This window comes from Bison bison, unplaced genomic scaffold, assembly GCF_000754665.1.
Source record: "Bison bison bison isolate TAMUID 2011002044 unplaced genomic scaffold, Bison_UMD1.0 scf7180017864472, whole genome shotgun sequence".
In the NCBI taxonomy this organism is placed as follows: Eukaryota; Metazoa; Chordata; class Mammalia; order Artiodactyla; family Bovidae; genus Bison; species Bison bison.
This window is the reverse complement of record NW_011495033.1, coordinates 1,611,226-1,638,977: the sequence shown is the minus strand read 5'-3', so window position 1 is coordinate 1,638,977 and position 27,752 is coordinate 1,611,226. Positions and strand designations below refer to the sequence as shown.

At 48.5% G+C, this 27,752-nt stretch overlaps 1 protein-coding gene across 1 annotated transcript in view; it reads left to right on the top strand.

Moving 5' to 3' along the window:
• The window catches only part of RPH3AL (rabphilin 3A-like (without C2 domains)), a 119,191-nt gene that overhangs the window by 65,097 nt on the left and 26,342 nt on the right, over positions 1-27,752 (top strand). Inside the window, 1 exon segment of the mRNA XM_010861350.1 lies at positions 612-698. Within this exon segment, the coding sequence (XP_010859652.1) occupies positions 612-698 (87 nt within the window).

Below are 27,752 nucleotides of genomic sequence, written 5' to 3'. Positions count from 1 at the left end.
ACTACTCCCTGCAAGATGGGCCCACTTATGTATGCTGGGGTGGCTGGGATGGGTAAGTGAAGGGCCTTGGCATCAAGGAAGTGCCTAAGCGGGCACTGGTATTTCTCACTACATCATCACCTCACCTTGTCAGGCACACGAGTGAGTTTTCTGCATGGTTATATCCATGTATATGTTCTCTTTGTTGAATAGCATCATTCCTGCCCGCACTTCCAGGGGCGATGCAGCCTGCCTGTGAAGGCCATATCCTGGTTGTGTTTGCTCCGCCTCTGGTACTGGGCGTTTGGGTTGTTTCCAGTTCCTTGCTGTTGAACGTCATGCAGCTGTGACGCTCAGCAAGCTTATTTCTTTGATGTGATCCCAACAGGATGTACTTGTTGGGGGTGAATTTCTATCGCGGCCATCCAAGGAAGGGTATGCATCCTTGGTGCCCCACAGCCAGCTGCTGGGTTCAGATGATCTGTGTCCTTCGGGTCATCTCCCCTTGGGGCTCTGAAGCAAAAACCGTGCCCTCGGAAGATGACGAGGGCTCCTGGGTGATAGTTTTCCCAGCCCCTCAGCCGGGGAGGAAGGGACTGAGTATTTACATTCCTGTGTCCTCTCTCTCGTAGAAAGTCTGCACCAAATGCGGGATCGAGGCCTCTCCCAGCCAGAAACGGCCCCTGTGGTTGTGTAAGATCTGCAGTGAGCAGAGAGAGGTAGGGTACCCAGGGCAGTGGGGTGCGGGGAGGGACCAGTCAGGTCGGGGCGGGGCACACTGGCACTGGGGGAGGTTCATGGCTGGTTGCTTAGAGGGGCTTCGCAGGAGGTCAAGGAGGGTGGCCTACCCAGGGCAGCCAGGGGCAAGGGTGGGGAGGGGCAGTCTGCTGGCTTGGCGCTCCCCAGCATAGCGGCCACAGTGGGCCCGAGTTCTGCTCTGCCTGGGGTCCTTGGTTTCCTCAGGGAGCCCCTCACACTGAGTGTAGGCGCAGGTGACATTTGCGGGGAGCTGTATTTATCATAACAGAAATGGCTGCTCCGGGTTGAAGGTTTCCTCTGGGCCTGGCACCACGCGAAGTCCTTTACATGCAGGAATTCATTTCATCCCTGTGCAACCCCATGTGTGTGCTCATGCTTCAGTCGTGTCTGACTCTTTGCGATGCTTTGGGCTGCAGCCCGCCAGGATCCTCGTCCATGGGATTCTCCAGGCAAGAATACTGGAGTGGATTGCCACGCCCTCCTCCAAGGGATCTTCCCAACCTAGGGATCGAACCCAAGTCTCTTGCATTTGCAGGCAGGTTCCCAGCGCTACCTGGGAATCCCCCATGCAACCCCACAGATGAACGCTATTATCATCCCCTTTTATTGATGGGGAAATGCGGATGCAGGAGGTTAAGCATCTTGTGGTCACCAAGCTAGTTAGTGGGTCTAACACCGTGGTCTTGTGATGACGCTGTCGCCAGAGTCCCTTCTGGTTCTAAGTTTCCATCATTCTAGTTCTGATCCCATTTTAAGGGAAGAAGTCGAGGCTCAGTGAGGACTCTGAGGTGAAAACAGATGGGGAGGCTCGAACCTACGTCTCCTAACCCCCACACCCAGGACTTTCCTCCCTGTACCAGGATCGGAAGCGGGGCCAGAAGAGTAGAGGACATTGTCGGGCTGCTCCTGGGGAAGGTCATGGGTCGGAAATTTCAGGAACAGGAGGAGTCAGGGGGAGGGAGAATGTTCCAGGCTATCCACATGTGGATTTACTTTTTTTACTTATCTGCTTGATGATTAATATGCGCCTTTCATCCTAAGATCTGTAAAATGTCTTTAGTTACAGAAAGTCCTCAGCCATGACATCCTTGAATCTTGCTGCCCTGCCATCTGAGTCTCCTGGAAACCCTGCAAGATACTTTTCTGAGCCCCTCCATGCATCCTCCATAGCTCCCAACTGTGCTTTCTCAGTTATTTCTTTATCTTTCTGTTTTTAATTTTTGGTCACACCTTGCAGCATGCCGGATCTTAGTTCCCTGACCAGGGATTGAACTCATGCCCCCTGAAGTGGAAGTGCAGACTCTTAACCACTGAACCACTAGGGAAGTCCTCTCTTTATCTTTTCTGAGATACTTGTTGGTAAATTCTTCAGAACTGCCTTGCAGCTCACTAACTCTTCGCTGGCTGTCTCTCTCATGACAGGGTGTTTTAGAATTAAGGTTTGTCCACTCATCTTGAGTGGGAGTCAGTTTCTCTCTCTTTCTCCCCCTGCTCGTCACCTCCACCCAGCTCTCCTTGCCAAGTGATTTCGAGTTGCCTCCACGTAGGTCCGAGGTCCCTCAGCGCAGGGCCAGCTCTCTTGGGTTAGTGATGAGCTGTGTGTCTGCATTAATAATGGGATTATCCCTGAAGTCCAACATCAAAGCCATAAGCAGTCTGGCCAGGCCCTGGCTATGTGTGTACTTCTTCCAGCCTGTATCAGTGTTCACATCCGTAGATCAGCTTTACTCTGAGGAGAGGGGTGGAGCGGCACCTCTGCTTCTCTCAGCCTCCTTTCCCAAGTGGAGCCCCCCCAGCCTCCATTCTCAGGAACTCTAGCTCTGGTCCCCCACCTCCCACGGGACACTTTCAGTCCCCATACCCTTGAAAGACCAGCCTTCCAGCTGCTTCCACCTGCCTCCAGACCCTGAGCCAGCAAGCTGTGCCTTTAGCCCCTCAAAATCATAAATATTGGGAGTTTCTGATCCATCAAGATGTAGACCTTGTTTTTGAGCACAGTTGAGCTTCTTTGTTGGAATCTTCATATATCACTGGCTGCATCTTCGAAATAGGGAAGATAGCAGGCAGGGCCTCTAGATGTGAACTACCACTCTACACTCTATTGCCCGGAAGTCCTTGATCTCTCCTGTTGAAATGGAGACGATAATACCTATTTCATTGGAGACACTGTGAGAATTCGGGAACATCGTTAACAGTACACCAAGTATCTGGAATGTCCAGCCCAGAATAGGTACTCTGTCAATATTAGAGGCCCTCCTCGCTCACCCAGCTGGAAAATCCCCCTTTGAATTTGAGGTTTTCTGGGCTTCAAGGGGTCCCTTTGAAGATGCAGGCATCCCCCCTAAAGAAGGGATATATGTGTATATATTATGGCTGATTCATTTTGCTGTACAGTAGAAACTAACACAACACTATAAAGCAACTATACTCAAATAAAATTTTTTTTTAAGATGCAGGCATTCACAAGATGGGAAAATTTCCTAAAACAGTATCTTGTGGGAGACACCTGAGCAGGATGAAAAAACACAACCAAGGTGTGGGAGGACAGAGATGAAAGAATTGTCAAGGAAAGGGAGGAGGAGTGAAAGAAAAGACGAATTCAGCGAATGTAATAATTTAGTGGGGGGCTTGGTGGGGGAGCAGCTGCCCCCATCCAGCCCCGTCACAAGTGCCCCTCAACTCATTAATAGTCCTGAGCTACCATGGACAGTGTCCACCACCAGCCTGTCCTAATCTCCAGAGCGCTCCAACGCCCAGAAAAGTCCAAAATAGCTTAGGATGAATTTTCTTATCTTTCCTACGGCAAAGAATATGAGGCTATGCAGTATGCTATCAGTTTGCCCTTGAATTTCTAGAGGCCGATAAAATGGAGCAAGATCAAGGATGCTGTATCCCCCGTCCACGTGACCAGGCAGACTAGATGTTTAGGAGGTATGGGTGGGCCCTGGAAGTCTTTGTGTCTGAGTCTGGGTGCCTGTGAGTACCATACCCAGATGCTGCATTTTCCTGCCTCCTTTGGGGGTGGGAGAGTGACAGAGTAATTGGTTTCCTAATGCTTTTTTTTTCACAGAAAAATATCTAATCACAACAAAGAGATAGCTAAATAGAAAGAGCATTTGAAATGTCATTTTCGGTGCCACACAGAGCCGGTTCTGAATCTGTGATAAAAATGTGGAGTTCTGTCCTACAGAAGAAAAAAAAAAAACTCGTCCTAATGGAAGAACTTGCATTTTTTTGCTAGAAGCTCTCTTACCACTCGGCCCCAACACTCTTATGTTCTTTTCCATTTGACTCTTCCCTTCTGTCTTCTTTGTCTGCAATTGTAAGTGTTTTTTCTGGAGTGAGTTGAATGCTGGTTACATGTCCCGGGGGCGTCCACTTGGCACCGCTACCTGTTGCATGCCCCTCAGCGATGCGGTGGTGTCAGCTTCGGCCCCTCTGCTCTGGAGGAGTTTGCAATCTCGTGCATTTATTCATTTGGGTACTCAATGCATATTTACTGAGCATCTTCTATGTGCCAGACAAAAGAGCTCTTCTCATGGAGATGGAGACCACACACGCAATACCGTAAATTCTGCCATGTCACAGATGATGAAAATGTACTCGGGAAGAGGGCGATGGGAGTAGCTGCTGTTACATGCAGGAGTTGAGGAAGGGCTTACTGATAAAATGGACTTTTGAGCTGAGGTCTGAAACGCACTCTGTGGCTGTGTGGACAGAAAGCATTCCGAGCGGAGAGTACTGCAAGTACAAAGGCCCTGAGGCACATGTGTCCTTGGTAGGTTTGAAGAGCAGTTAGGAGAACTGTGACTGGCGCAGAGTCAGAGTCGGGAGAGGAGGTCAGAGTTGTGGCCGGGGTGCCAGATCATATTGGTCCTTGTAGACCTTTGGAAAGACTCTGGCTTTTACTCTGAGTGAAATGGGGAGTCTTAAAGGAGAGGAAAGGCATGCCCTGAATACTCCCCCAAGTTTTAAAGAATACTCTGGTTGCTGTGTTGAGAATAAATTATAGACTGTAATGTTAGAGTTAGTTTCATGATATTTTATCTTTCTTATTTAATATTACCCCAGATATTTCAGTTCTTGACTTGTCACCCTAAGAAGTTTTCACTTTTAAAAATATATACATTTTACTCTTTTCTGATTTTAAGATTAATATGAATCATTGACACTCACAATGTGTAGAAAGCATAAAGAAATACAGGCACCCCCAAAATTCATAATCTTACCATCCAGAGGCAATCACTGTTAAAGTTTTGGCATAATTGCTTTCTTTTTTCTGTGTCTTTTTTTTTTTCTTTGTATTGTTGAACCTCTGTTTTAAAATTAACATTTTAACGTAAGCACTTCTCAGTGTAATCAATAATTCTTTGTAAACATTCTGTCATATGGATATTCTGCTAATTTAGGCCATCTGAGTTATTTCCTTTTTCCTTCTCATTGCTAATTGCTTTATATATCTGTGTACTTAGCTCTTTGCCCACATTTGAGATTCTGTCCTCAGAATGGATGCTTAGAAGGGAAAAATAAACATCAGTACTTACAGTCCCTCTTTTAAATTTTATTTATGCATTCCGGCTGTGCTGGGTCTTTGTCGCTGTGCGTGGGGTTTCTCCAGCGGGGCGAGTGGGGACAGCTCTCTACTTGTGCCCTGTGGGCTTCTCGTCATAGTGGTCTCTCTTGTGGAGCACAGGCTCTAGGCACACGGGCCTCAGGAGTTGTGGTGCACAGCCTTAGTTGCTCCAAAGTGTGTGGGATCTTCCCGGACCAGGGATCAAACTCACGTCCCCTGCATTGGCAGGCAGATTCTTAACCACTGGACCACCAGGGAAGTCCTCACTCTTTTCTTATAGACCCTTGAGATATTGCATTTGATTTATAGTTTGCTGGTATATGCAATCTTAAGTAATGACATGTGGACAGTGTATTTCTGAGTCTTTTGCTAGTCTAATGATAGCTGTTGCTTTCATACGAAAAAAGACAATGACTTGACTGATAATGCAATTAATGGTCATCTTTCCCACTCAAAATTCTGTGAGTTTGCTGTCTGTTGTCTAACCGATCGCACGAGCAAAGAGCCACCATGAGGGAGAGGAGGCAAATGTAGCAACTAGGAGAATTGGTACTCAAGGAACCAGAAATAATACTGAGACTGTGAAAGAAATGTTTGAATTTTTAATTTACTGTTCATTTTTTTGACGGCACCATGCAGCTTATGGGATCTTAGTCCCCTGATCAGGGGTCGAACCTGTGCCCCCTACAGTTGAAATGCAGAGTCCTAACCACTGGACCACCAGGGAAGTCCAAATAAGTTTTTAAGTTGAGTAAAAGAGATAAGAGAAGCAATAGAAGTCAAATTGGACCAATAAGACATTTGAAAAATGAGCAAGGAAATTTGGGGAAAAAAAAAAAACCAAATGAACCATTTTCATTTCTAAAAATGAAAAATGTTATTAATGAGCTTGAAAACTCAATCAAATGATACTTTGGTAATTTTTTAGACCAGTAAACCTTGTCATTCCCATTAACAGCCACAGATGTTTCCTTATCATTTGCTTCTTATTAATTGGTTTTTTTTTTTTTTTGATCCCTGGTTGGCACTCCCAATAGCTAGGAGTCCCTGGCTCCTGATTTCCACTCTACTAACGGCCATGAGGATGACGTTTTTGTGACCACATGAAACTACAGTCTTTACCTAATTAAATCAGCTGCTTATATAAGCATTCAGCTAGGCAGCTGCCTGTCCCACTTCATTTCCATTCCCTCTGTGAACGGGCATGTTCCTTGGTCACTTTCCTGGTTTCCTTGTTGGTAAATGAATAAACTCCGATATATGTTCAAGATTTAAAGACACAGAAAAGGGACTGAGACAGCCCTGAACAGACTGTTCCGTTTGTTTTCGTATTTGGCCATGCCAGGTCTTAGCCGGGGCACTTGGAGTCTTCGGTCTTCACTGTAGCATCAGGGATCTTTAGTTGTGAAATGCGGGGTTCAGTTCCTTGTGAGTGAAACTGTTAGTCACTCAGTCGTGTCCAACTCTTTGCAACCCCATGTACTGCAGCCCACTAGGCTCCTCTGCCCATGGGATTCTCCAGGCAAGAATCCTAAAGTGGGTAGCCTTTCCCTTCTCCAGGGGATCTTCCCCACCCAGAGATTGAACCTGGGTCTCCTGCATTGCAGGCAGATTCTTTACTGTCTGAGCCACCAGGGAAGTTCCCTGACCAGGGATCAAACCTGGGCTCCTGAATTGGGAGCAGTCCAGTCTTAGCTGCTGGACTATCAGGGACATCCCCAGTGGACCGGTTAACTAGCACATCAGGCAGCCCTGCGGAACCCCAAGAGGGACCTGGTGACCCAGAAGACAGTTTCCAGGATGCAGTGTACGTGACAGGACGCAGGGAAGCCAGTTTCCAGGTGCAGGCAGATACATGCCCTGAAGTCAAAGCTCAGACAGGACGCGGCAGGCAGACAAGATCTGATGCTCATTGTAAAGTAGTTTTAAAGTCAAGAACGGAGACGGGAGGGAGAAGTCTAAAGCCAGGCTTATGCTTTTGTTCCCTTTTTAATAACCTGGTATATTATTTATGTCTATATTTGGAAATTAATAATTTTATCTGACTAGGCCTAGGTCATTTTCATTGATTTTTGTCTAGGACAAACGTATTTGGGTCTAAGATTCAGGAAAGCTTTTCAGTTATGTTTTTGCTTACTGCTTTGTTCTGAAACTCTTCTGCTTTCTTTTGGGGTGCACTTTTTAAAAATTTATTGTTTTTGCTTATTTGGCCCTGCTGGATGTTCATTGCTGCATGCCGGGTCTTTAGTTGCAGCTTGTGGGATCTCGGAAGGCCCCCCCTGGGAGCACTGTTAATTTGATGAATACATTTCCACTCTCTGTCTTCTATATTCATCATTTTCAAGTTCTTTTTATTTTTCTCTTCATTCTGAAAAATCATAAAGCTTTTCATGTCGTTGATTCTTTGTTTTTGGTCTGAGTCTGATGGTTTCCTGTGTTTGGTCTTGGTGGTTGCACCTGTGCCTTCACCCCCCTTCTGATGCTGTGAGCTCTGCAGGCCCAGGGTTTACCTGAGGCAGCACCGCCACAGCCCCTCTCCTTTGTCTCGATTCTGCTCCTCCTCTGAGGCGCTTTCTCTCTGCTGGGACCTGGCCCTCTGGCCCTCAGAACTAGGGAGGACTTGGAAAACTAGCCAGTTGGTTTAGCTCTCCCCACCCTCCCACAACTGAGCTTTACTTTAAGAAAATATACCTTCCCAGATGCAACTCACCATTGCCAGCTCCTTCCCACTCCCACCTAGTTACTTTCTGGGAATCTGTGTCCCATCCATAAAGACAGAATTGGAGAAGGGAGGGCACCGGAAACTCACAGACATACTACACCAGGAAGGCCAGCTAGGGGCAGCCCTGATCCTGCACCCTGACCCCTGCCAAGCAGACAAAGGTAGGTGGACCGGTGTCTCCCATTTCATCCATCCCACTTGCCTGTCTTCAGAGGGGAGCCTGACTGTAGGTTGAGCATCAGATCACTTCTGTGCTGATGTCTGCGTGCCCTTGATGCACTTGCTTTCTTGGGTGTGTTAGTGCAAGCTGGAGAAGGACTGCATGGGAGCTTCTAACATGACGTTGCAAGCCAGAAATTTATGTCATTGATTGTTTAGCCTCTAATCCAATTCATTAAAAAAAAAAATGACTCACTCAAAATGGTAATCAGGAGGAAGTTAATTGGAATCCAGATTCCCCAGGAATCTAGAAACCATTCCTCCAGCCTCTAAAATGTCTGCCTTTGGAGTCAGAAGGCTTCTATGAGGATGCAGGCATGCTCAGAGCGGGATGAGCTAGAAAGGGGAGAAGAGCAATTTATAAGTAATGGGAAGCTGATTAGTACAATTAGAGCATTCCTCTCCACTCAGCGTCCATCCGTTCCACCGTGCTTTCCCTGTGTCATTCCGCATCCTGATTATAACTCATCAGAGGCCGGGCTGCACCAACACTCACTGTGTTTCCCCGCCGTGCTTTGCATATAAAAGGTGCTCAGAAGGTTTGTTGATTGAAAGACATTTGCAAAAGAGGAAAGCGGACTCCGTGTTTGGAGCACCTTAGGACCCTTCCCCAGCAGGGTTTTCTGATTTCCCTGAATGAAGTCTTACCACAGATGACCCTGGCTGGGGTCCCACAGGGCCCCCTGATGCTAAGTCTGTATCTCATCCTCTGGCCCCTCTCTCCTGCTTGTTGATTGACTAGAAGGAGGAACATGGCTTCACATGGTGGTTTTTCAATCGTCTCAACCCACCCAGCCTGGAGGGTGACCAGTAGACAGTTAAGGCCCTTGTGGGGGCGGGGGGCGGGGGTCCATCTTGGCACAAGCCTTCAGGAGGCTGGGAGGATCAGGGGCTTCCAGGCCCCCCGCCAGCGCCTGTGGGAAGCAGCCATGCCAGCCGAGCCCAGCAGCCTCGTGGCACCTGTCTCCCAGGCGGGCAGCCCGTGCTCACTACAGGCTGCCATCTGCTTCCCCACGCTGCTTCTCTTCTGGCCCTGCTGTTACTTGCAGTTTGGATTTTAGCTGCAAACAGCTTTGCCAGAGGGCCCCTCCGGAGGCCCGTGAGTGCGCTTAGGGGTGGGTGGCTGGTGCTGGGGCGAGCGGGGGCGGCTGCCTGAGCGCCCCACCACCTGCGTCTGGCTCCCCCTGGGCTGCTGGCACCGTGGCCCCAGGGGACCCGGATGGCCACACTTCCTCAGTGTATTGGTCACCTCCCACATGCCTCGGCTCTGCCAAGCAGAACTGCTATCACTGCAGGTCCCTGGCCTCCCACGCAAGCAGAAGCAGCAGGAGGAGGACCCCCAATTTCCTCTTCCTCCTCTGGGGAGGCAGAGTGGTCTCCCACCTTCTCCCTGCTCCTTCTCAGGGTGCCTACCTGAGCCTGTGTCCACGCACAGGAGAAAGAACTCAGTGCTCTGAGAAGCTGTCTGATCCAAGAGGGAACGCACTTTCTCACTATTGCGCTCTAGTCTGCTGAGCCCAATGTCCTACCTGGGAGTCTAATCTGGTTCTGAGTAGCAACATGAACTCCATACCTACTACAGGCCGGTCAGTATCTAAGTTCATCTGATCATTGGACAGATGTATTCCTGATGTATTCACTGTTGTCCTCATGTGACAGATGGGGAGACTGAGGCTTAGAGAAAGTAGGTCACTTCCCCAAAGACACTAGGTAGTAATTAACAGAGCCAGGAGTTGAAGCCGATGTTGTCGTTCAGTTGCTCAGTCATATCCGCGTTTTGCAACCCCATAAACTGTAGCATTCCAGACTTCCCTGTCCTTCACTATATCCCTGAGTTTGCTCAAACTCATGTCCATTGAGTCAGTGATACCATCCAACCATCTCATCCTCTGTTGCCCCCTTCTCCTCCTGCCCTCAGTCTTTCCCAGCATCTAGTAAGTCAGTTCTCCACATGAGGTGGCCAAAGTATTGGAGCTTCAGCTTCAGCATCAGTCCTTCCAATGAATATTCAGGACTGATTTCCTTCAGGATTGACTGGTTTGATATCCTTGCTGTCCAAAGGACTCCCAAGAGTCTTCTCCAGCACCACAGTTCAAAAGCATCAATTCTTCAGTGCTCAGCCTGCTTTATGGTTCAACTCTCATATCCATTCATGACTACAAGAAAAACTATAGCTTTGACTATACAGATCTTTGTTGGCAAAGTAACGTCTCTGCTTTTTAATATGCTGTCTAGGTTTGTCATAGCTTTTCTTCCGAGGAGCAAGTGTCTTTTAATTTCGTGGCTGCCTCTAAAACTCCTTCTAACAACTCTACTGTCTATCCGTTCATTCACTCATTCATTCATACAGTAGTCATTGACTATTTACTATGTGCTAGGCACTGTTTTGGAGAAGGCAATGGCACCCCACTGCAGTACTCTTGCCTGGAAAATCCCATGGACGGAGGAGCCTGGTAGGCTGCAGTCCATGGGGTCGCACAGAGTCGGACAAGACTGAAGCGACTTAGCAGCAGCAGCAGGCACTGTTTTAGGCCCTTGGAAAATAGTGATGAACAAATCAGCCAAACATCTCTGCCTTGGGTTTACATTTTAGCAGGGACCAGGGGAGGAGAGAAGGAACAGAAGACAAACATAGCCAAAGTAATAGCTAAGCAACTTACATAGATATGTATATGTTAGAAAACAGGGCACAGAAATCAGGAGTGGGGTGTGTAGGAAAGGGAAGAGGTAGCTCTGTTGAAAGCAAACCAGCCGCCATGACACACCCATTAAGATGGCTAATGTGTGTTTGTTTGTTTTAAAATTTTATTTACTTATTTATTTGGCTGTGTCAGATCTTAGTTGTAACATGCAGGATCTAGTTTCCTGACCAGGGATTGAACTCAGGTCCACTGCATTGAGAGTGCAGAGTCTTAGCCACTGGACTGCCAGAGAAGTCCCAGGATAGCTAATGTTTAAAAGCAGGAAATAATAAGTGTTGGCAAGGATGTGGACAAATTTGAAACCTTGTGCATTGATTGTGGGAAATTAAAATAGCGCAGCCATGGTGGAAAACAGTATAGTGGCTCCTCAAAAAATTAATGATCTAGCAATTCTGCTTCTAGATGTACATCCTAAAGAACTGAAAGCAGAGACTCAAACAGATGCTGTGCATCCCAGTAGCCTAAAGGTGGAAGCAACCCAAGCACCTACCGTGGGGTGGATAGATAAACAAAATGTGGCCTATGCCAATTATTATTCATATAATTGAGCCTTAGAAAGGGATGGAGTCCTAATACATGCTACAGCATGGAAGAACCTTGAAGATATTACGCTAATTGAAATAAGCTGGACACAAAAGAACACATATTGTAGTATTTCCATTTATTTGATGTTTGTAGAATAGTCTCATTCATAGAGATAGAAAGTAGAAGGGTGGTTGCCAGATGGGTGGGGAGAAATGAGGAATTATTGCTTGGTAGACACAGTTTCAGTGTGGGAAGATGACAAAGGTCTGGAGATGGGACACACCACAGTATAGATACATGTGGTACCCCCGGAGTGTACACCGAAAAATAGAAAGGTAAATCTTATGTTATTGTATATTTTACTGTGGAAAAAACAGTGGTAGGGAGACTAGTTAGGGTGGGCTTCTTTGAGGAGGAGCTGCTGCTGCTGCTAAGTCGCTTCAGTCGTGTCCGACTCTGTGCGACCCCATAGACGGCGGCCCACCAGGCTCCCTCATCCCTGGGATTCTCCAGGCAAGAACACTGGAGTGGGTTGCCATTTGTTTGGGTGCCCGTTTGTTCCCAGAGCAACACGGAGCCAGCTCCCCACCTTCCACGTGGAGGGTCCTGGGGTCCCCTGAGGCAAGTGTGGGAGGGGTTGGTCCGCGGAGGCTCTTTGGCCTGGGGAGATGACATGGTCCAACAGGAAGCCTTCAGCCCATCAGGAACAGCACCAGCAGGTCCTAGCATTTGTCTGTCCCACCACTGGATGCCCCTCCCACTTAGCAACGCACGTGCTCAGCGGTCCGCAAGGGTGCGAACCCTGTGGCCTGTGTGACCACGGCTTCATTGTCCCTGTCCTCAGTTGATGTGGCACCATCCTGACACCAGAACCTGCTTGTCCTCTCCTCCTCTGTTGAGTCTGCATGACCTGGCTTACCCTGCTATGACACCCTCCTCTGCGTGGCCCTAGGGAGGGAGGTGAAAAGCTAGGGAGAAATCTGAATGTGGTCATTTTCTTGCATGGATCTGGATAGAAATTTCAATAATCAGATTTTCTGGCCCTTTTTTCAGATGCCAAACAATGTTGGCTGGCATGATTTCCCCAGCCAGCTGTCTGATAGATGCGGACCGGGAAGTGAGGCTCCATTCTTTAGGAGCTATTTATTAAGCTCCTAGGCAGTGCCCAACCCTGAAATACACACCCATTCCCTCTCCTAAGGAAGTAACTCAAGACACGTGTCCTCCTGCAGGGCCAGAAAATTACTCTGTGAGAAACAGAAGCTGAAGAGAACCGGCCTTTGTTGGGGTCCTTGTCTGGGCCAGACGTGGGGCCCTGTGTCTTCACTCTTCCAGCTAAACGGAAGCCCTGGCACCTTACGTGAAGGTCCAAGGCGGCAGAGCAGAGCAGAGCGTGCAGAGCCTGGGCTGACAGGCTTCTGCCACTGGACGGGCTTCCTCCTCCTGATTTTTACTGCCCTCAGGAGTCAGCCTTTCTATTCCAGGATGGCCCTTGGGCTGGAGGGAGACAGGGCAGGTGAATGGAGGTTTCCCCCTCAGTGGCCATCACAGTGATACCCTCTGTCTGGGGGACCCCTGGGTCCCTGTCCTCCTCCTCCTTGCCCTGACTTTGTAAGTTGTTACACCCCAGCCTGAGCTAACACGCCCACAGCTGAAGCCCAGCCTGACCCTGACTCTTATCTAACTACTTACATCCCTGAACCTGGTTTCGAGTCCCAGTACTTGGTTGTTCTCTTGACCCTTGAACTTTGCCCACTGCTCTCCATCCCCCTCACCATCAACCAGAGTGTCATGTCATGGTCATGGACCCACTTCTAATGTTCCCTGTTTGCAAACTAAATCAGAGAGGTCTGTTTGGTAGGTGACCCGGCTGGTTCATCTCAGCGTTGCACCTGGCACCTCTTCCATGTCGTCTACGTGTGATGCTCAGCCTCACACCCCACCCCTACCTGTGCAGCCTGGAGAAACCCTCACACCCACTCCCAGGGAAATGTGTCCAAGAATGCATATAGCAGCATCTGTTGTAATAGCCAAAAACTGGAAACCAGCTCAATGTCCTTTCATGGTGGAATAGGTATATTCCAAAGGATGAATTAAAAACCCAACAGGCTGGGACTTCCCTGGTGGTCCAGTGGTTAAGACTCCATGCTCCCTATGCAGGGGGCCCAGGTTCGATCCCTGGTCAGAGAACTAGTTCCCACATGCCAAAATGAAGCGTTTGGATGCCACAATTAAAAAAAAAAATCCTGCATCCCACAATTAAAGATCCCACATGCTGCAACGAAGACCTGAAGTGAACTGAAAGTCACTCAGTCGTGTCCAACTCTTTGCAACCCCATGGACTATACAGTCCATGGGATTCTCTAGGCCGGAATACTGGAGTGGGTAGCTGTTCCCTTCTCCAGGGGATCTTCCCAACCCAGGGATCGAACCCAGGTCTCCGGCATTGTGGGCAGATTCTTTACCAGCTGAGCTACGCACAGCCAAAGAAAAAATAAATAAATAAATATTAAAAAGAAAAAACCCAATGAGCAAAGGAAAAAAACAAGTCGCTAAAGAATAAATACACAAATGACTCAAAAATATGTTGTTCAAAAACAGGTAACAGTAAATGTGTTACTTATAAATGCACAGTAAGGACTTCCCTGGCTGTTCAGTGGTTAAGAATCCACCTGCCAATGCCGGGAACACAGGTTCAATCCCTGGTCCTGGAAGATTCCATATGCAAAAGGGCATCTAAGCCCATGCACCATAACTACTGAGCCCGCTTGCTGCAACTACTGAAGCCCGTGCACCTGGAGCCTGTGCTGTGCAGCAAGAGAACCCGCCACAGTGAGAAGCCTGCGCACCACACGCAAGAGTGGACCCTGCTTGCAGCAGCTAGAGAGAGCCTGCTCCTCGCAGTGAAGACCCAGTCCAGCCAAAAACAGATAAATAAAAAGAAATTTTACATAAGCAGTTTTTTAAAAATAGAAAAGCAAAAGATTGCTTCACACGAGATTCCAGATGGTGGTTACTTTTGGAAGGAACGCAGGGACGGCCTACAGGGCTTTCTCAGGTCCGGTCATATTTAATTTCTTAATGAGTTCACAGGTGTTTACTTGAATGTGGTTCTTTGAAACATACTGTGTTTTCATACACTTTGATGTGTATGGTAGATTTCACAGGCACACACCCAAAAGTTAATGAGAGATCACCAAAAATCAGACCCAAAACAGCTTGAATCAGTGATATGGAGAAAAGCCTTTAAAATCTCCCAGGATGCAGAGGGGGGAATAAAACAAAAAAACAAAGAGCTAAAAACAATAACAGAGACAATGAGGAATCTGGAAGACAGAGAAGGTGATGGAACCTCAGAATGATAGGTTTTCCCCAAGAAGGAACAAGACCGATTGGAAATGAAGCAGTAATCAAATCCATAACCGAGGAAGGTGTCTGTGATTTCAGACCACACACCCATGAAGACCCATGAGCCCTATTGTGTAGCGGTCAGCCCAGAAACTGTTTCATGTTGGCTTCAGAATCTGTTTCTGAGACTGTGTTTACATACCGGCATGTTTGTTGTTCTGGGAATTGAATCAAAATCACGGAGCTCCTCTGAAAAGACCTGGTTGAGTATAATTGGCCTGTCCAATTTTCTGATTCCAGCCCTATTCATTTCCCATGCACAGCCCACTCCATCTGGGAACAGAGGCTGGCTTTGGAGCCAAACACCACCGTGGCTCGCTTGCCCTCTCTCAGATCTGTGCTGGAACAGGGAAGATAGTTAAATATTTGGTATTCAAAGGGATTTCATGCTGCATGCAAATGAAGAGTAAAAGGAGGTGGGTGGACAATGTTGGCAAAGCAAATAATTAAGAACCGTTGTGAAAGGGACTGCCCTGGTGGTCCAGTGGTTAAGAATCTGCCTTGCAATGCAGGGGCCTCGGGTTCAATCCCTGGTCCTGGAAGATTTCACAGGGCACCTAAGCCAGTGTACCACAATGAAAGATTCTGCATGACACGGCTAAGATGGGTGCAGTCAAATAAATGTTAAGATCATGGCATCTGGTGCCATCACTTCATGGCAAATAGAAGGGAAAAAGTGGAAGCAGTGACAGATTGTATTTCCCTGGGCTCCAGAATCACTGTGGACAGTGATTGCAGCCATGAAATTCAAAGATGCTCGTTCCTTGGAAGAAAAGCTATGACAAACCTAGACAGCATATTAAAAAGCAGAGATATCACTTTGCCGACAGAGATCCATCTAGTCAAAGCTATGGTTTTTCCAGTAGTCATGTATGAATGTGAGAGTTGAACCATAAAGAACCCTGAGCACCAAAGAATTGATGTTTTCAAACTCTGGCACTGGAGAAGACTCTTGAGAGTCCCTTGAATTGTGGGGAGATCAAACTAGTCAGTCCTAAAGGAAACCAACCCCAAATATTCATTAGAAGGACTGATGCTGAAGCTCCAACACCTGATATGAAAACCAGACTCACTGGAAGAGATCCTGATGCTGGGAAAGACTGAGAGCAGGAGGAGAAGGGGGCGACAAAGGATGAGATGATTGGATGGCATCACTGGCTCAATGGACATGAATTTGAGCAAACTCTGGGAGATGGTGAAGGACAGGGGAGCCTGGCGTACTGCAGTCAAAGGGGACACAGAGTCGGACACGACTTAGCAGCTGAACAGAAACAACAAGAGCAGTGGTGAAAGCGTCATTCTTCCCTGTGGATTTGTTAAACTTGCAAGACCATCCTAGACCAAGGAGAACACAGTCTCTCTGGAACCAGAAAGAGAAGGAAGACAGGGGGCTCTGTTCTCAGTGACTTCTAGGGACCTTTCCATGTTGCAGATCTGGGAGATGCAAAGGAGGGGGAGGGGAAGTGCCCCGGGGGCCGGGGCAGAGGGTGAGGCCAGAGCTGAAGGTTGGCCTGCCTGTCCCAGACATCCTCTCTGACTCTGGGGCACTTGCTCCACAACCATCATGAGCCCTTATTGGATGCCACCTCCCTCTGGAGCTGGCAAACGTTCCTCACCAGTAACTGTGCGGAAACCTCGCCTCCACAAACCCCTCACCAGGGGTTAATGGCAGCCACGGCATTTCCTCTGGTTCTGAAATAATCTAACCAAGGTGTTTAAATTATCTGTCAAGAAAACAGATAGCACCCTCAGAATATGTCTTCTTGCTGCATTTTTTTTCTTTTCCGCTAGGCTAGCAATTGCTTGCCACCCAGGCTGACCTGGTTGCTCAAAAACCCACTTGAAATGAAGGGGAAATTTGCTCAGGCCCTGGGGAGGGCTCCCACTCCAGGGCTGAGCAAGGAGCTGCTCACGTGGGTGGGGAGGTAGAAGAAGGGGCAGGTGTGTGCTCTCTGGCTTTGCTGGAGCTTAATTTCTCTGGGTGAGGCTCAGGCCTGGCCCCCGTAGGCAGAGCCTGAAAGGCAACTAACAACACTCAGGAGGGTGGGGTTGTACTTTCCTGGCAGGAGGAGCTTGTTCACTCTGACTGGGGGCCTAGGGTGGGTAGGGGGCTGGTGGGGACTTTCTCACTGGCTCACCAGCACACACACATATGCACGCACACACACATACACACACACCCCTGATATGTTTTAAGGTGTTAATCTTTAAATTGCAAATATGCAAATACTCCTGGGAGAGGCCTCCCTTAACTCTCCCCTACACCTCAGTTGTTCGTTGGCACTGTATTTGGCTGCACCCGGTCTTAGTCGTGGCATGTGGGATCTAGTTCCCTGACCAGGCATCCAACCCAGGGCCCCTGCATTGGGAGTGCAGAGTCCTAGCCACCGGACCACCAGGAAAGTCCCTGGAGCTTATTTTAATTCATCTGTTGGTCAAATGAACTAGACTTTTGAGCCATTTTTTAGGCAGATTGGAAGCATCTCTGTTTTCAATCTTTGCCGATAGGATTCACACACCTTTGGGGGTTGAGAAGCATAGCCCTTTTCTGATTATAGAGGCAGCAGGAGACGTCCTCGGCACATTGAATGGCAGTGATGCCGTTTCCGTGGGCTGCCTCTGGTTATACACGTGTAACATGGGCTTGCAACCTGATCCTGCCCCTCACTCCTCAGCCGAAATAAACCTACACAGTCACATCCATGCTACAGTCCACACATGACATATAAATGCCGAGTCATCATCCCGCTTGAATAGCGTAGCAATAAAGGTAGTTATTTGGGCTTCCCAAGTGGCTCAGTGGTAAAGTATCCACCTGCCAATGCAGGAGTCACAGGAGACATGGGTTTGATCCCTGGGTCAGGAAGATCCCCTGGAGAAGGAAATGGCAACCCACTCCAGCATTCTTGCCTGGAGAATCCCATGGACAGAGGAGCCTGGCAGGCTACAGTCCGCAGGGTTGGAAAGAGTTGGATACAACTTAACAACTAAACGACAAAGCTAGCTGTAAAGTCGGGTGGTCTTAACCTGGTTTGACTGGGCAGACAGCGTTTCTGGCATAAAATAATACTGAAAACACATGCGCACATTACCTTAGCACATCTCGTGTGCCTTGCTCGATATCAGCTTGTCGCCCTCAGCAGTAACCATGGCTTTCCAAAATCAGCTTATCATCACTGAAACCTGGTCAGAGGGCGCTGCCCAGCAGTCTTGAGAGCAGCCTCTCTTCCAACTAATAGCATGGTGCCCCAGGCCCTTCCTGTTTTCCAAGGGATCCAGTTCTCCCTGCCTTTATGCTGGGAAGCCCTGAAGAGAAGTGAAAGTCACTCAGTCCAACTCTTTGCAACCCCATGGACTATACAGCCCATGGGATTCTCTAGGCCAGAATACTGGAGTGGGGAGCCTTTCCCTTCTCTAGGGGATCTTCCCAACCCAGGGATCAAACCCAGGTCTCCCACATTGCAGGCAGATTCTATACCAATTGAGCCACAAAGGAAGCCTAAGAATACTGGAGTGGGTAGCCTATCCCTTCTCCAGCAGATCTTCATGATTCAGGAATCGAAACAACATCTTCATTGCAGCCAGATTCTTTACCAACTGAGGCTATCAGGGAAGCCCTGCTGCTGCTGCTGCTGCTAAGTCACTTCAGTCGTGTCCGACTCTGTGCGACCCCATAGACGGCAGCCCACCAGGTTCCGCCGTCCCTGAGATTCTCCAAGCAAGAAAGAATACTGGAGTGGGTTGCCGTTTTCAGGGAAGCCCTGGTTCCCTTTAAAACGCTGCCCAGGGTTTTCTCATTGTCAGAATTCTGACTCCTGGAGGTGAGGTGGGGGCAGTGACATTGGAGAGGGAGCTTGTCTTTCTGCAGGGGTATAAAGGTCAGTGTTGAGAACTCACACTGGTATTTTCAAACTAACCATAACTTGACAAAGCCTTCCCATCTTGCTCCGCTACAAAAATTTTAATTACTGCTTTCCTTTTCTATCAGCTTTTCTCCCTTAAGCACATCCAGATTCAATATACCAGCCATAGAGTGTTCTGACTCCCCATGTGTCCACCTGCCAAGCAGCCCAGGGATTTAATAACATTGACATCCAATTACCAATCTGTTACACGTCAATTTAAATCCAAGTAATACCTGCCTGTGCTTTTTTAAAAATTCAGTTGTGCTGACGGGCTTATGCTGGAGAAAGGCAGGGCCAGATAGTCACCTCCCTCACCCAGCCCATCACATACAGACCACTTGCGTTAGTTCACGTGCTGGCTCCTGCCATGACTTTTTACACAAAATACTGTTGTTGTTCTTTTATTTTTATTTTTTAACATTCTCCTTTTATTTATTTATTTATTTTTCTTGTGGCCAAGCCGCACAGCTTGTGGGATCTTCCCCAACTAGGGGATCGAACCAGTGCCTTCTGTATTGGGATCACGGAGCCTGCACCATCAGGGAAGCCCCCACATTTTGATAATTTATGATACCTGGACCATCCAAAGGAAAATGTTCCTAGTACCATGATCAAATGATTTCTTTTTAACTCTTCATGTCTTAACACCATGTCACATTTTGAGTTACTAAATATTTGGACCATGACTTTCTGGTATGATTTTTAGTTTTTCCTGAAGTTTTTTTATTAACCTTTTTTCTCACTGATAAAAGAATAATGAAACTCTGTGTCTTTTTATGCAGCTTCTTGACTTTACCTTCCCTTTTCCTGTCAGAAACCCCACCAGACCCTTTTCCAGCTCCAGCCTGTGCTACTTACTGAGAGCTGTCTTCAAGGCATTTCCCTTTGACTCACTTCCTAAGTTGAAGATACTGTTCCAGGATTTTATCTTCCTCTTTCTTGTTTTTCTCCTTGTGTTTTGCTGGAGCCCATCCTGAAGTACCCCAGTTCGATTCCTGGGTCGGGAAGATCCGCTGGAGAAGGGATGGGCTACCCACTCCAGTATTCTTGGGCTTCCCTTGTGGCTCAGCTGGTAAAGAATCCACCTGCTATACCGGAGACCTGGGTTCAATCCCTGGGTTGGGAAGGTCCCCTGGAGAAGGGAAAGGCTACCCACTCCAGTATTCTGCCCTGGAGAATTCTGTGGACTATACAGTCCATGGAGTCGAAAAGAGTCAGACACGACTGAGTGACTTTCACTTTCATCCCGAAGTAACTTCTTAAAAAGGGAGTGTGCACAGGAAAACTGGAGTCCTCAAAACTCTAACAACGTCTCTCCTGTTCTTTTGTTTGGTTGATATTCGACTGGTAGAATTCTAGATGCATAATCTTTAAGCATCCAGTGGCATCAATGATCCGATCAATGGCATCCGATGATAAGTCTGATGCCACTCTAATTCTGGTTTCCTTGTAGGAGACCTATTTTTTTTTTTCTTTCTGGAAGCTTTGGTGATCTTATTTGAAATTTATAACTAAATGATTTTATGAGTATGTGGGCAGAGGAGGCTGGCAGGCTACATTCCATAGGATCACAAAGAGTCAGACACAACTGAAATGACTTAGCATGCATGACTATTTTACTTTTCATTTTTTCCTGCCATATATTCAATTATAAACCTTTTTTAGTTTTTTTAATTAATTAATTTATTTTCAGCCATGCTGGGTCTTCGCTGCTGTCCACAGGCTTTCTCTAGTTGCAGCAAGTGGGGGCTGCTCCTTAGTTGTAGTGCTTTGGCTTCTCATTGCGCTGGCTTCTCTAGGACATTAATCATGATGTTATGTGGCAACCTGGATGGGAGGGGAGAGTTTGGGAGGAGAATGGATACATGTTTATGTATGACTGAGTCCCTTTGCTGTCCACCTGAAATTATCACAACATTGTTAATTGACTGTACTCCAATATAAAATGGGCTTCCCCTGTGGCTTAGCTGGTAAAGAATCCACCTGCAATGCAGGAGACCTGGGTTCAATCCCTGGGTTGGGAAGATCCCCTGGAGAAGGGAAAGGCTACCCACTCCAGTATTCTGGCCTGGAGAATGCCATGGACTGCATAGTCCATGGGGTCGCAAAGAATCAGACACGACTGAGCAACTTTCACTTTCAATATAAAATAAAAAGTTAAAAAATTCCATCACGAGAGCCCCACCTTTATGACCTCATCTGAACCCAGTTACCTCCCAAAGGTCCTCATCTTTAAATATCATCACTTTGGAGGTTACAGCTTCAACTTGTGAATTTGGGGATAGGGCACAGTTCAGCCCATAGCACCCTCTAAGATTCCGTGCGTCTCATAAGTAACCTGAGTTATTAAAGCCTTGAAATTTGGACACCCGTTCAGGAGTCTCAGCTGATGTGTGTCTGTTAGGCATCTTGCGTGTGATAGCATTCCCGACAGTGTGTGAGCACTGCGGTGAGAGGCCTCCACGGTGCTGTGGAAGCTTCTGGATGAAAGGAGTTTCCTAAAGGCTGGATTTCATTATCCCAGCCCAGGGAAGGAGGAAGGATCTACTTGTAAAAAGGTCTGGAAGCATGAGACAGCTTAGTGTGGTCCGGGAGTAGGCCTGGCTGTGTCGGCTGTCTCTCTGTGGGGGAGAGAGGAGGCTGGAAACTGGGCTGGGGATGAAGGGGGCTGAGGTCTGGGGTCTTACTGGCCTTGCTGTAGAGTCTAGGTTGCCTTTTAGAGCTCCCGAGAGGTCAGCGCTGTGTGTGTGTGTGTCTGTGTGTGTGTGTTTTCATTCAGGTAATGGGATAGGGACGGTATGTGTGTGTGTGTGTGTTTAGGCAGTGGGGTAGGGAGAATGTGTATGTGTGTGCACACACGCGTGTGTGCGTGCATGTTTTTGTTCAGGTAATAGGGTAGGCAGGGCTGTGCTGTCTCCCTGCCAGGGTGGGTTGACCCTTTGAGAGCCATCCAGTAATGGGCCATTTCATGTGGCTTTTCAAGACTGGAGCTTGTTAAGCAAACAGAACATGGTCTTCCCTGAAGGCAGAGTCCCACGCTCTGTCCCCTGGGGACAGTTCCTTTGCTTTGCTTTCTTGGTTTGTTCATTCAGTCCCTCAGTCAGCACAGGCTCCCTGCTGGGTCCAGGGAATGGGGCGGGGGTGTGATGGTTCCAGCACAGCCCACTCTAGAAGAGCCCGAGCTCCTGAGCTGGATGAGGGGCTATGGCAGCAGAGGCGCCCTGATTCTGCACAGAATGTCCCAGAAGGCTCCCATGGCAAATTGTCCCTGCCTCTTGGAGCTGAGGATGAAGGACGCTCCAGGTGGAAGGAACGGCATGTCAAAGGCCACAGACGGTCCCCCTGCTCCGATCCATGGGGTGACGGGCAGAGTGTGGACACCTCACCTGAGTTCACATAGGCGCACTCTTGAGTTGCTTGGGAGGTGGAGAGAGGCAGTAACACAGGGAAGGCAGAGCAGTGGACAGGGTCAGAGGTTGTAGGCCGCCTTGCCCTCTCATCTTCTCCCAGGCCTGCCCTCCTGTCCAGCAGGGTCTGTCAATTACCACCTTCTCCAGCCAGAGCCCTTTAGGAAATGCCGATGATGAGCGATTGTTATCCTGGTGATTAAAATTCCCTGGGAACAGCTTGGCTAATATCCACCAGTATCTGCAGTCAGCTTGGCCGTGAGCTGAAATCGGAATGAACGCCTCAAAGAAGAGCTCAGAATGCTAAGCAGTGCGTGGGGCGGATTTAAGGCGGAGGCCACCCACCCCCTACCCCCACTTCCTGCAAGTGCCATGGGGGCTGTGTGGGTCTTTCCTCATTAAATGGCATTTCCAAGGCTGGGTGTTTTGCTGCCTTTATCACAGTGAATGACACGTGAGGAACAGAGCAGGATTCTGCAGAATCTCATGGCTTCTCTAGAAAGCAAAGGCTTGCCCCATCTGTGGCCCGAGACCTGGTGGTCGGGGGTTAATTTCCATGGAGCGCTCTTCCCAGCACTGTTCTTGGGGAGGGGGTCAAATGTTGATGCTTGACTGTGGGTGATGGGCTTGGATGCACAGAGCAGAAATCACCTGATGAAAAGCTACTTCGGTGTGTTTTGCAGGGGGCGGGCGGGGCGGGGCAGTGAGGAAAGAGAAAGTGTGAGGACAGGCATGGGCTGGTGTGGGGGGAGGGGAGATGGCTGATCAGAACTGGGATCCCCCACCCCTTACCAGTCCAGCTCTCCCAGGCAGAAGGTATTTTCCAAACCCAGACAGTGTCTTGAATGCACCTGTACATCATGTGCCCCGCATACCAGGTGATGCACCGGTGTGCTCTCATCTGACCACCCCCCCTCTACCTCCCCCGACCCCGCCTCCCGCCTGGGGGAATCAGAAAGTGCTGCTCCTCTAGCTGGTCCAGGATCCTCAGCCAGTCTGTCTGATCTCTGCCCATCTCGGTAGTATCCAGCCTTCCACTGGGACTGCAGCAGAAACAGACAGACTGAAGCCCAGTGAACTGAACTCACCTGCCCACTAGACCCCAGGGAGGCACTGCAGGCCTGGCAGACTGGTAGGGCCATGGCCCCTGCTGAACATAAGTATTGGGGTGAATTGTATGAAATTGGCAAGGGTTTTTATAGGTCAAAAATAGTTGAGTACAAAAAAAAAATAGGTTGAATATCAACAGTTTCATGCAATTCAATCTAATATTTTTGGATCCTATGCTCTTTATCCTGTTTTCCAAAAGAATTTGACTGATGAATGTTTTTTAAGTGGGTGATAGGGTGGACTGTTGTAACAGGAAGTGAGGTTGATGGTGTGGGGCCTGCTGGCTGTGATGTGCCAGGGCAGGCAGGGGCAGCTGGGGCTGTGGGTCTCCCTGGTACTCGAGGAAAGAATGGGAGCACGTGGCTGCCTTGTGCCCTGGAGGTCACGAGTCAGGAAGGTGCACCGGCACATCCTGCTAGGCACTCCCTGTTTATTCCTCTTAAATACGAAGTGGAAATCCACTTGATTAATTACAAGAACTTGGATGAAACCCTCAGGCCACTTCCCCAGGAAGGCGCCAGACCTTATGGATTGGGACAAGCTCCAGCGAGCAACCCATGCCTGCCAATTCAGTCGTTCAGCCAGTGTTTGTGGAGCACCTACTGTGTATCAGATGTGTTCTAGGAGCTTGAAGATCAACAGTGAGCAGAGGTGCCCTGGGCCGCCCCACTGAGTGGTAGACTTTAGTGGGAGAGACAGATAAAAATAAAGGACCAGCCAAGGGACTTACCTGGCTGTCCAATGGTTAAGACTCTGTGCTTCCAGTGCAGGAGGCACAGGTTTGATCCCTGATCGGGGATCAAACTAAGATTCCCACATGCCTTGTGGTATAGACAAAATGTTAAATAAAAAAATAAAGGACTTGCCAAAAGGTGGAAGCAGCCCAGTGTCCAGTGATGGATGAGTGGGTAAAGAAAATGTGATATATACATAAAACAATGTTATTCAGCCTCAGAAATGAAGGAAGTCCCATACTGACGAACCCTGAGGGCGTTATGCTCAGTGAAATAAGCCAAATACTGTGTGTACTTCAAAAAGACAAATACTGTATGATTCCACTTAATTCCTAGAAAGTAGAACAGTGGTCACCTTGCCCAGAGGGAGAAGGGAATGGGGACTTGTTTCATGGGTAAAGTTTTAGTTTTACAAGATAGAAAGAGTTTTGGAGATGAGCTACCCAACAGTGTGAATGTCCTTAACTTACTGAACTGTATACTTAGAAATGGTTTAGAGGGTAAATTTACACCATAGCATGGGGTCCTGCCCCACTGGGGAACTGACTTTTCTTCCTGGAGAGCAGGCTGACAATACGTGTCATCTTAATGAACACACATCCTTTGACCCAGCAGTTCATCTCCTGGGAATACTTCCTCAGGCAGTAGCTGAAGCCTGTCTCTTGATGGGTGTGTCAGGGCACTGGTTGCAGTGCTGTTCAGAAGCGGGAAAAATAGGAAACAATTTAAACATTCATCAGTGGTGGGGTGGAGGATGATTTCATTAAGTTTAATAAATCCAAACCATAGTTTGATGTAGAGACCATTACAGTATTAACACAGAACAACTGCTATGATAAATAGTTAAGTATCATAGAATAGCATCTACATGATTTATTCTCCCAAAAAAGGAAGGAAGGAGTGGGGAGGAGACTGAATTGGGTATATGCCCAGGGAATGGTGTAAGAGGATTCACAGCCCAGTGTTAAGCAGGGCTCTGTCTGTGTGGCTGTCTTCATTATGCTCTCTTGTTATCGTCCTAATTTTGCACATGCTGTGCTGTGTTTAGTCGATAAGTCATGTCTGACTCTCTGCAACCCCATGGACTGTAGCCTGCCAGGTTCCTCTGTCCATGGGGATTCTCTGGGCAAGAATTGGAGTGGATTGCCATGCCATTTTCCAGGGGATCTTCCCAACCCAGGGATAGGACCCAGGTCTCCCTCCTTGAAGGCAGACTCTTTACCAGCTGAGCTACCAGTGATTGAGTGAGTGAAAGTCACGTAGTCATGTCTGACTCTGCAACCCCATGAACTATGCAGTCCATGGAATTCTCCAGGCCAGAATCCTGGAGTGGGTAGCCTTTCCCTTCTCCAGGGGACCTTCCCAATCCAGGGATCGAAGCCAGGTCTCCCGCATTGCAGGTGGATTCTTTACCAGCTGAGCCACAAGGGAAGCCCAAGAATACTGGGGTGGGTAGCCTATCCTTTCTGCAGCAGATCTTCCTGTCCCAGGAATCAAACAGGAGTCTCCTGCATTGCAGGAGGATTCTTTACCAATTGAGCTATGAGGGAAGATGCTAATTTTGCATGCTCTGTATGTATTTCTCAGGAATAATATAAATAAAAAAAGACAAAGCAGCAACCATGGCTGTTTAGGGAGGCAGTGCAATGCAGGTCCTACACCTGCCCAGACCCCACCAGTCACAGAGGGTTTGCCCCACTCGGCCTCCCTGAGGCTCACACATGTGGAGGCAATAGGTTGGGTGCCAGGGGAGGGCAGGCAATGCCAGCTCTGTTGGATGCCCTCCCAGGCTTCTGCTTAGCAGAGGGAGGCCAGGTAAGCCCCTCGCCAGCTTCCCCATGGCCTTTTGGGCTTGGCCACCTGGTCTCAGGAGCCACGCAGCAGCTCTGCAGGAAGAGGGTGGCCTTGACAGTGACTGCTTGTCTTTATCTCCTCTCCCTCTATGGCACTTCCCTGCCCTCTAAGCGTCCAGACCTCTGGGGTCCACGATGCTGATGAGTGACCTACTGAGGATTTATCACTCACAACCACAGTTTAGAGAGCCCCTACTGCACATCTTTAGACTGTTGAGACTCTAGGACCTCTGGTGTGAAGTAGAGGCCAACAGAATGGTGAAGTGGTGTTGGGCAAGTTGCTTAACTTGTCCAAACCTCAGTTTTCTCATCTGGAAAATGGGGATAATAATAGAGTGTCCTAAAGGAACCGTTATCACTGGACACCTCTGGGAATGGGGGAGGAGACACTTTGATTTCACACTTTGTGAATTTTAGATCTTGTGCATACATTACTGGTTCAAAGAAATAAATACGTATTGTAGGAGGGCTGAGAGAGGATCAGAAGGAGTTTTCTAAGGTGGCTCCATGAAGCATTCATCCCACTAGATGGGTTCTGTATTATTCAAGTGCAGTGTTAGTCGCTCAGTTACATCTCACTCTCTGTGACCCCCTGGACTGCAGCCCACCAGGCTCCTCCGTCCATGGGATTTTCTAGACAAACATACTGGAGTGGGTTGCCATTTCCTTCTCCTGGGGATCTTCCTGACCCAGGGATTGAACCCCAGTCTCCTGCATTTCAGGCGTATTCTTTGCCATCTGAGCCACCAGGGAACAGAACATAACATTATTATGTTATTCAAGAGCCACACCCCAAAACAGGCCCTCCTGCACAGGAAAGCTGGAAGGGAGGGCTGAGTGACTCGTGACTGGGACAGGGTTTGGACTCCGAGGTCCTGTGTCTGTCACTCTGGAGCATAAGGAGGTGACTGCCATCTACTTGGAAAAATAGGCACACGTCAATCCACGAGTGAACGGCAAGTGCTGTACCGGGAAGTGCGACAGTCAAGGTTTTGGAGACCCATCACTAGGACTGAGTTTCTGAAGGAAAACTCGCTGGGTAGCTTCCACGTGAGAAGCACTGTGTCTCCTTTTGTCCTGTTGGAGATCATTGTGTTAAAGGCTCTGAGAAGTCCTGCAGTAACAGCTTGGTTTACTTGAGTACTTCCCACTGTACAGTATGTGGTTCATGATCAGGGACTCATCTTTATTTTGTTGTGTTTTCTTGTTTTTTTGGCCCAGCCCCTGCTAACACCCCACAGAAGCAGGGTGGTGCAGAGGGTCAGGGAGTGGGAAACGCTGTCGTCCAGAGAATGAGGGCAGACTCTGGTCTTCTGATTTTTTTTTTTTTTAATTATTATTATTTATTTTTGACTGCGCCAGGTTAACAACGCTGTGAACGGGCTTTCTCTAGTTATGGCGCGCGGGGGCTCCTCCCCAGTTCCAGGGCTCGGGCTTCTCCTTGCGGTGGCTTCTCTTGTGGAGCACAGGCTCCAGGTGTGCAGGCTCAGTAGTTACGGCGAGTGGGCTTAGTTGTCCCACGGCATGTGGGATCTTACTGGACCAGGGATCGAACCCATGTCCCCTGCATTGGCACGCGGATTCTTAACCACTGGACCACCAGGGAAGTCCTGGTCTTCTGATGAGAAGTTGTCCCTCTTGATCCCCTGGTTGCACGTTCATCAGATGAGAGGAGGAGGGTGACCGTGAGGGTTGTGGGCACCATGTCTATCGAGTGGCTGCTCTGTGCCCGGCCCCGGGTTGTGGGGATTTACATTCACACGTGAGCCTGACCCTCTTGGCCGCCCTGGGAGCCAGCACTGCTCCTGCCTCCCACCTACCGAAGATGAAACTGGGAGTCGGGGGGGAGGGGGGGG